Source organism: Trichechus manatus, unplaced genomic scaffold, assembly GCF_000243295.1.
Source record: "Trichechus manatus latirostris isolate Lorelei unplaced genomic scaffold, TriManLat1.0 scaffold00296, whole genome shotgun sequence".
Classification (NCBI taxonomy): Eukaryota; Metazoa; Chordata; class Mammalia; order Sirenia; family Trichechidae; genus Trichechus; species Trichechus manatus.
Window position 1 is genome coordinate 418,803 of NW_004444232.1, and position 10,129 is coordinate 428,931.

The window sequence follows — 10,129 nt, forward strand, 5'->3', positions numbered from 1 at the left end:
TTACAGTGATGAAAATATACGCAACAAAACATACGCCAACTCTCACCGGACTTTTTGACTTTATACAGACAGAGAAGCATCTGACACCTCCTCCTAAGAGAAAAAAAACAAAGTTCTTTTTCCTCAGATACAGCCGCATATGTATAAATCACCTCTCATGCCCCTGTTACCTAGTAGGTGCTCAGAAAACGTTAGTTCTCTTCCTCTTCCATTCCTCCACAGCCCTATTCACACCTCTGCAGTACTTAGACTGGGAGCACCTATCTTTCCAGAGACCGAACCCATTTGTAAGCGTCCATTCTCTGCTTGGCCTTACTGTAAATGCAATACAGATATTCTTGGGACGTCTTCTGACAGCGCTGCCAAGCTTGTTGCAAATACTGTTTTGTTGTTCTCAAGCGTAAGACAAGAGTTGGTGGCAGCAGAAGCTTTTGTTGACCTGTAATGACCTCCAGCAAGGTTCTACATCGTAACAGTCTTTAGGGTGTATTTGCTTAAGGCAGTTTATTCTTTCTTCAAATAGTTGGATTTTATTCTACGTTTGTATCCAATTTGAAGATTTATACATTAAACACACCCAGAGTATTTTGTCATGGAAAATAATTAGCTAATCCAAAAGTAAACAATGCCTACCTAGTATCTCTCTTAAGGCAGGTAGAGGCATTTATAAAGTGTGCCTTGTTACCAACCCTGTGGGAAAGGGTGTGGCCCTTTCTTATTTGGAGGTTTAGTTTCATGGAACAACATTTTCCTTGTCTGGTTATGTTGCATCAGGGTCCCTGGGGGCATTGTGGTTAGAGGCTGACCTCAGATGTTGTCTCCAGACTCCATTTTCTTGAGAGATTTCCAGCCTTCACCAGGAGGCCCAGGGGTGGGGCATCTCAAAGAAGACTCTAGTCTCCAAAAGAAAGTGACAGTTCCTTTGAATTATTTTGGATACAGAAATGAGTTTCCACATGTTTCATGAGACATAATCATGTGCTTAATACCATATTATTCTTGCAGGTGTTTAATTATTGGCTTTAGACACAAATTCTAATAGAAATAGAAAGAAGAATAACTGTGAGACTAATTCCAAAGCTCTCTTGAAATTGCTTTAGTCCCTCCTGACATTTCCTTAACTGGCTTCCTTTTGTTTTAATATTTCCAACAGAAATGCTTTGCTAATGCTGCGAGTTGTGACTCTAGCTTAGCCTCCTCTGTTTTTTCCGGAGTTAGCCTTTCTGTCTACAAAGCACTGCATCCTGGATCTTTGAAATCCCTACTGAATTCAGAGGAACGATGTCTTGGCATCCAATCTCTTTTTCCTGGAACACAATGTGATGCTGACGACATAGTCCAGTCACTCCACTCCACCAATTTGTTTGTCTCATTTCACTTGAATATTCAGTGGTGAGTAAGAACAGAAGTGGAAAGCCTTACCACAGTTTATTATGTTTCATACCCATGATAATTATTTTCATAATGCCACTCGTGAATAAATTGATCAGATTAGGAATGACTTACCCGGCTGGCCAATAGCTATTGGAATGATTCTCCACGTGTGACTTTGTTGCATTATTACAAAACGTGGCAGGATAGACCCGCCCAGCCTTCAGTTGCAGAAGTTCATTTGTGATGCTGCCTTAAGGAGGTGAGGAGATGAGAGCAAATTGTTCCAGCAGCGCAGCCTGCCCTGCCAATATTTCAGAGGAGAAGTTGCAAGTGGGGCTGGAGTTATATGGGAACTTAAAACTTGTTTTCACGGTGGCGTCAGCTGTGATGATGGGCCTGATCATGTTCTCTTTGGGATGCTCTGTGGATATCAGGAAGCTATGGTTGCACATCAGGAGACCCTGGGGCATCGCTGTGGGACTGCTGTGCCAGTTTGGGCTCATGCCTCTTACGGCCTATCTCCTGGCCATCAGCTTCTCTCTGAAGCCAGTCCAAGCTACTGCTGTTCTCATCATGGGATGCTGCCCAGGGGGAACCATCTCTAACATTTTCTCCTTCTGGGTGGATGGAGATATGGATCTCAGGTAAGTTACACTAGGAAGGCTCAGCAGTTTACTCCCAATTTCACTTCTCTAGGGGGATAACTGAGTCAACCAATGGTAATCCCCACTTTTGTGTTAAAAACCCTTCAAACCTTATGGTAGAATTTCCAGTGGGCAGCATTTTATAGAGACTTGTTCAGCCATGGAAGGACTTTCCTTTCTGAGCTCAAAATGTGCTTTGCTGTGATTATTTTCTGCTTTATGGGCAATAAGCTTTCTGATTAGTGGGCTTTGGTGTATATGTGATAGTGGAGGCACGCTTCCATTTCACCCAGTTGCCCTTCCTAAGCATGAACTCATCATTACCTTCACTGGCATCTTTAGCAATAGTCATGGCTTCACAATTCCTCAGGATATAGATTGAGAACTCCAAGAAGCTAAGGATAGTGGTTTGGAAACAGTTGTGGTGGTGGTGTTGGCATAACCAGAATGAGGCCCCTGCTAATTCTAATCAGCAAGCATTGTCTGGGCACTTGCTTTATGAAATAAGCATGGGGGGTGGTGCTGGGGGCTGGGAAGGGGAGTTTTAGAGGCATCTGCTCTAAGTGCTGATGGTGATGGTTGCCTGTTTGATTTGGGGAGCAACATGAAGGCTCCCATGACTAAAAATGTTCTTTCTTACTGCTTTTCAGATGCTTAAAATTCACTTCTAGAAGCTCATTCCTTTCCTTTCAGTCAATGATCTTATTACCAGTTATGGTATAAATAAATACCACTGGAAGACATTACTCAGAGTCCTGGTGGTGCAGTGGTTAAAAGTTTGGCTGCTAACCAAAAGGTCAATAATTCAAATCCACCAGCCACTCCTTGGAATCCCTGTGGGGCAGTTCTACTCTGTCCTTTACGGTTGCTATGAGTCGGAATCTATTCAAAGGCAATGGGCTTTTGGAAGACTTTAAGTTCTAGCATTTATTTACACCTTCATGAAGATGAAGTAAATCACATATTTTTTGGAGTATATGTTTTGATGGGGAAAAAAGAGAAAGCATTTAGGAAAGAACAGAGGGGTCTCCGTTGGAAATGAAAGGGGTAAAATGAAAGTGGTCTTTCCAGATTCCTTGTTTACTTACAAACAAACAGCTTTACCTCCTGCCCAGGGAAAGAACCACATATAAATTTAAATCTGTTCAATGTTTGGTGTCATTTAGTCAAGATTTATTGTACAATGAACAAATGAATCAGAGGTGATGACTGTACTGGGAGCTGACGTGAGAGTCAGCAGGTAGAGTTTTCCAGTTTCCCGTATATCCTGAATATTTAGCATATGGACTATATTTTACCCTTAAATTTTGCATGGGTTCATACGATGTGGACTAATAATTGACTTCCATAAAAAAAGTCTTTAATTACCCACTCATTAGAGATCCTTTAATGAGTTTTGTATCTTGCTACTAAGCCACTAATATTATGTATGCATTGCTAATTCGAATTCAGTAAAGTTTATCATTAACATAATAATTGGAAAATGATAAATATTTTTTACGCAAAGTTGATATATCAGTGATAGATTCCAGGATGAGAAAGTTTTTGGAAAGAAGGAAGGAAACTAATATTTATTAAGTACCTTGATAGATGTTTTCACATGTATATTCTCTTTCTTGGCTCTCATAATAATAATGTAAGTGACCTTTTATTATTTGAAATTTTACAACTGAAAAAATTGTGACTCAGATTGGTTAAGTAGCTTGCCAAATGCTACAAACCATTATGGCAGAACTCAGATTTGAATTCACATCTGTTTTATATCAGTCTACAATTTAGGCTCTTCCTTCCATGCCACTTAACAACAAAACTAGATCTTCTGTTCTGAGTAGGACCATAAATCTTTAAACAGTGTTCTCAAACACTTCTGTTCTAGGAAAAATAACATTTTATTATTTTTATCTCTTATTAGCCAACATTGTAATAAAAACACCAATGAATAGGAAGTCTATACAAGATAAAGCTCATTTTATCTCCCTTTGTTAACTCTGTCCTTGATTAGCTTCAACTTTGGTTAAATTATTTAACCCAGCTAAGCCTCATTTCTTCATTTGTAAAATGTTATAAAATGGGATTAAAATGACCTATTCCATATACATACATATATATATACATATTTATATATGTATAGCTATATTATATATACACCCACAAAACAAAACAAAAAAAGTTGAAATTTTAAAATGGGAAATAAATACTAGATTTTCAAAAGCTTATAGATACATGAGTAATAAAAATCTAGTTTTCTGTAATATGGGAGAAATTTAGTACCTTTGAGTGAAACAATATCCAAGTTCATTACATGTCTTCCCAATTGATTATCAACAACAATCATTTTTAAGCAAAACTCAGTACATAGTTATTGATAAGAGTCCTTTTTATTTTGAATACTGGATAAAACTCAAGAGCATTAGTACAAAGTCTTCATTTGATAAAAGAAGTAATTGAGGTTTAGCTTTCTGCAGAGAAACACCAAACATGTTTCCTATGCCTTAAGTCCATGCTTCAAGCAGGCGGCTTGCAGTTCTCCATGGGGTCACCCCAAACAGCCATTTCAGAACCAACATGTTTGAGCCAGTTTCTGTATTTTGAGTATCCGATAATGACACCAATCATTCTCCTTGTTACCTGGGCTCATCATCTTAGCACCCCTATGCCTCACATGATTTCCTCACCTCGTTCATTCAATCAACTGCCAAGCCCTGTAGCCCAGCCTCTTGCTATACCACTCACAGATATTCTTTCTATCTCCACTGCCATTACATCAACTCAAAAACCAAACCAAATCCATTGCCATTAGGTTGATTCTGACTCATAGCATCCCAATAGGACAGATTAGAACTGCCCCATAGGGTTTCCAAGGCTGTAATCTTTACAAAAGCAGACTGCCACATCTTTCTCCTGAAGAGCAGCTGGTGGTTTTGAACTGCCGACCTTTCCATTAGTAGCCAAGCACTTTTAACCACGTTACCTCAGGCCAGGCCCTCACCATTCCCTTCTTGGCCAATGGCAGTGCCTTCACAACCATTCTCTCCACCTTTGTTCTCTCCATCATGATTTTGTAGTACATGGACATGGCAACTCTGGGGGCAGAGTGCCTATGTTTGAATATTGACCTTAGGCCTGTTTCCTAAAAATGAGAATATTTCCCTCATGGTATTGTGAGGAGAAAATGAACATAATATACATATAAAGCCTTCTCAACACCTACTAAATTGGGTAGAAACTTCTAAGCCTAGTCTCATTCACTTCTCCAGGTTTATTTCCCATTAGCTCCTTAAGTATTTCTGGCCTACAGTCAAAATGGCCTATGCATTCTGCAAACATATCCTCTACTTTTCCAATTCTTTTGGCCCATGTTGTTTCCACAGCCTGATATGCCACCTGGCCTTATTCTATCCCCTCTAGTCACAACATTACCCTTCATTATAACCACTCAAGGAAGCAATTGGCCAATATATATGAAGAGACTTAAAAATTATCCTGTCCTTGGGCTGAGCTCGGTTGGTCTGGCTGGGCTCTCTCACGTGTCTGAGGATTGGCTAAGGTAGGCTGGTCTTGGATGGCTTCGGATGAGACAACTGGGCTCTCCTCCACGTGATCTTTCACTCTTTGGCAAGTTATCCTGGGTCTAATTACATGGCGGTGGCAGTGTTCTGAGAAAGGAAAAGCATGCAAGGTCTCTTTAGGCCTGGGCTTGAAACCAGTTCTCCGTCGTTTCTACCACATTCCACTGGCCAATGTAAATCTCAAGGTCAGCCCAGATTCAAGGAGTTGAGAAACAGACTCTGCCTCTTGATGGGATGAACTGCAAAGTTGCATTGCAGAGGACATGGATAAGGGAAATGTGAAGAATTGGGGACATTTTTACAATATACCGTAGTAGAGATGGATCGAATTCTTACCTTTGGGGGTAGGAATCATCTGGCAGGACAGTGTCATAGTTAAGTACACAAATCTGGAGCACTTACTGGCTGAGCTATCTTGGCAGTTTACATAAACTTTCCATGTCTCAGTTTCCTCACTTTTAAAATTAGGAGGAAAACACCTACCTCATGGGGTTGTTGTAAGGATTGAGTGATGAATTAATATATGTAAAGTGCTGAAAAACGCACCTGGCACGAAATGCTACATGAGCTATTATTATTATATGGGATAGGAAAAAGAGCACTGAGTCAAGAATCTATGGTTTAGTCTCTGCTTAAGGAGCTGTGAGCCTTTGAGCAGTTTAATTTACCTCTCTGAAATTCAGTTTCCTCATTTGTAAATCAATGGATAGAACTCTCTGAGGTCCTTTTAAGTTTTAAATATTATGTGACCACAGGAATAGACGAGTCCCTGGTGGTACAAACGGTTAACATCTTCAGCTGCTCACCAAAATGTTGGTGGTTCCAATACATCCAGAGCTGCCTTAGAAGAAAGACGTGGTGATCTACTTCTGAAAAGTCAGCCATTGAAAACCCTATGAAAAACAATTCTACTCTGACATATATGGGGTTGCCAGGAGTTGGAGTTTACTCAACGGCAACTGGCTTTACAGGAAAAGAAAAGCAAATTATAAAGTCCAACCATTCCTTTCCCCCTGCTGTAGTTTAACATTTCTCCTGAAACTATTTGACAGAGTTGCCTTTTCTTTCTCTCTCCATGGCACCAAAAGTGGAACTCAATTTTATTATCTCTTAGAAGGCATTGTGATAGCTGGCCTACTTATTCATCTCACCTAATAGGGCTTAAGCTCTTCAAGGGTTTGCTCATCTTTGTGTGCTCAGTGCCTGGTGGAGGTAGACACTCAATAACCATTGAGTGAATGACTGAATGAGAGTTTCTGATCGTCTGGGAAAGGGGAGTTAAGTTTTCAACTGGCTGTTGTGTGTATTGCAAAAACTACTCAAGAGGTTTAAAAAGTTTATTGGTGCAACTCAGGACAGGGTCCACTGTCTTCAGTTCGACAACTTTTGATGTATAGAGTTCATTCTTCCCTGATCATGTGTTCGTGTCCTCAGCCTCAGGGAAAAGATTCTGACCACTGGTGTTGATGGAGCCTGTGGGGTTCAGCCGTCAACTTTGTCCTCTAAAGACATTCTTGGCCCTTTAGCACAAACCCTGGGAATAGGACTTCAGGCTGTTCAGGCCTGTCTGACACGGCCTGGTGGAGGCCTAAAGCCCATCTGTGCTTGAGGCTTTAGAAACAGAACTTTGTGATTGAATCTAGTTTTCTCCACTTACCCATTATGTGACTTCGTGTAAGTTTCTATAACTCTCTGAACCTTATTCTTCTCATCTTTAAAATGGAGATAATAATACCTACACATAGGTTCTGTAGATTAAAAGAGAACATACATCTAAAATCATGAGACACAAAACCTGGCACATAGTGCTCAATAAATGCTAGTTATTATTATCGGGAGGTAGCAGACAAGGATACCATTTACATTTGGGGATGGAAAACATGGCCTTGAACTCTTTTCTAAGGTAAAGTCCGTTGGCCTGATATCATAACATAATCCATGTTCATCTGGCTAATCAGATCATTTTTTATTTCTTTCAATAGGGAAGCAAGTTTCTATTTTCATATTTTTTAGTGTCAAATTTCCTCATTTTGTTGGGTTTGGAATTAAAACAACATTTGAATAATTTAAATTCCAATTGTAAAATGTTATGCTTATTGACACTACACTTTAATATAATGCATTTATATGTTATTTCCCTGTTTTAAGGGAGGCTCAGGATTTATTTACTTGTTCAGACTTGCTAAATCTGTCTCATTATTCCCTATGATAGTTTGGGGATGATGATGCCATTCTTCTTAGTACAAGTGGAATCTTGTTATGTTGAAGTCAGATTTTGCCAACAATTTTCTATATTTGAACAGCCAAGAGACCCAGTTAGCAACATCCTCTGTTTATGCTACGTGGGAATTTCAGGGCAGGAAAATGAAAGGTGTGATTTCCTATTGCATTCATACAAGTTCACTGTGGGCTTTTTCAGCTTCGTTGGTATTTATAACAGTTGGCAGAGCACCAGGATGGTCTATCGCAGTCCTTGACGATTACTGTGAGCGTCACAGACTTGAACAATTGTATAAAAGGTGGAAGCAGTAACCTCTCTAGTCAAGAATATAGAATCAGTCTGATATAAATCTCATACTTTGCTTCCCCCAATCATGAATCTTACCTTTCTGCTTGTTTGAGCTAAAGCCTTGCAAAGAGTAAATGTGATGCTAGTTCTCCTGAAATTCAAGATCACAGCGATGAAATATGGAATTCCTTTCAGGACCTGGTAATATGAAGAGCCAAGACATGAAGCACTTTCCTAGGCTAAGAATTTGTAGAAGCTACCCAGACACCTGCTTTATGGGTACAGAGGTTTGAGAGCTCTGGCAAACTGAGTTTCTTCTTTTAATTTGTCTTCTAACAAGGCAGAAGTCTGTGCTCCAAGTAAACATTCTTAATAGGAAAAAAATAATTTTAAGCATCATATAAAATTAAAAAATAGTGCAAGAAATGTTAAGAAAAGTTTGAAAAGGAAAATTTATGTGGAAGCTTTGCCCTATCATATATAAAAGTTAACTGTGAAAACACTGTAATTAAAACAGTCAAGTATTTGCTTAGGAATAAAAAAAGTTATTGATCAATAGGATAAAATAGAGTTTCCCAAAAACATTTTGAATACATTGGGAATCTAATATATGATAAAGTTGGCACTTGAGTTTAGTGGAAAATGAAGGTTTATTTAGTAAATGGTATTGACACAGTTGCCTGTCAAAATAGAAGAAAATAAATTAGTCTCATATCTTACACCATATAACTTTTAGAAGAGTTGAAAATATAAATGTAAAATATTCAACCATAAAAATGTAAAAAATGGGGGGCAATATTTTAATACCCTCGGGGTGAAGGGAGATCCTTAATAAGATGAGAACCTCAAAAGCCATTAAGAAAAGGTTTAACAGATTTGCCTATCTAAATGTTAATTATTTTGTTATGGTAAGAGTCATAAGCAAAGTCAAAGATACACAACCAACTTGGCAAAAATATTTGCATTACACCTGATGCTATTTACTCTAATTTAAAAAGAGCTTCTACAAATTTAGAAGAAAAAGTCAGAAAACCAAGGCTGCTTAGAGAAGAGGTTATACCAAAGGTTAGTAAACATGAAAATACGTGCAGCCTCTTAGTCAGGAATATAACAAAATGACAGTGAGGTGCATTTTTCAGCATTCTGACAAGAATTAAAAGGGATTGATCACATCCAGTGCTGACAAGACAGTGAAATGCAGCTATCATTTTGGAAAGTAATCTGGCAGGATCTATTAAAATAATAAACACAGACTTTTATCATAGTAATCTCACCTTGGTGAATCTAGTCTATAGAAATAAAAAGCATCATTTGAAGTGAAATATATATAAAGATGTTTATTATAAAACTGTTTATAATGGCAAAAAACTAAAAACAATTTATCCATCATCAATGAAAAGGCTGAATAAATTATGACATTCAGATTAGTTCTTTAAAAGAATGTATTCTTAAACTATGTGTATTGACCTGAAAGCATGTCTATGATATATTAAGTAGGAAAGAAAAAAAACAACTAGGTTACAGAGTAAGGTGTATTGTATGATTCCTTTGAAAGGATGAAAGAAAGGAAGGAAGGAAGGAAGGAAAACAAAGAAAACCCTGTTCATTGAGCAAGCAAGCATTACATGGCTTAAAAAGAAAGAAAGAAAAAGGGATGTATACAAACACTCGTAAATTATCTAAGTTTGCATTTCTGAAAGGGGCACCAGTCATGTAAACATTTACTTCTTAAAATTTACTCACATTTGTTCTAGGAAGAGCAGGATTTTAATTATATTTTCATAGAAAAGTTTTTATTCTTCTGGACGGCTATTAGGAGCGCCTACCATTTGCTTCCACGGCTTGTTTTTCAGTTTGTCATACTGTGGTGGCTTGTGTGTTGCTATGATGCTGGAAGCTATGCCACTGGTATTTCAAATACCAGCAGGGTCCCCTGTGGTGGACAGGTTTCAGCAGAGCTTCAGACTAAGGCAGACTAAGAAGAAAGGCCTGGTGATATGCTTCTGAAAATTAGTTAATGAAAACTCTATGGA

General features: G+C 38.5%; 1 protein-coding gene across 1 annotated transcript in view; it reads left to right on the forward strand.

Annotated features, from left to right (window-relative positions):
• Positions 1-1,491: 1,491 nt before the first annotated feature.
• The window catches only part of SLC10A6 (solute carrier family 10 member 6), a 36,767-nt gene continuing 28,129 nt past the window's right edge, over positions 1,492-10,129 (forward strand). The window contains exon 1 of the mRNA XM_004390405.2: positions 1,492-2,018. Within this exon, the coding sequence (XP_004390462.1) occupies positions 1,642-2,018 (377 nt within the window). The 5' untranslated portion in view covers positions 1,492-1,641. The remainder of the gene's footprint in view (positions 2,019-10,129) is intronic.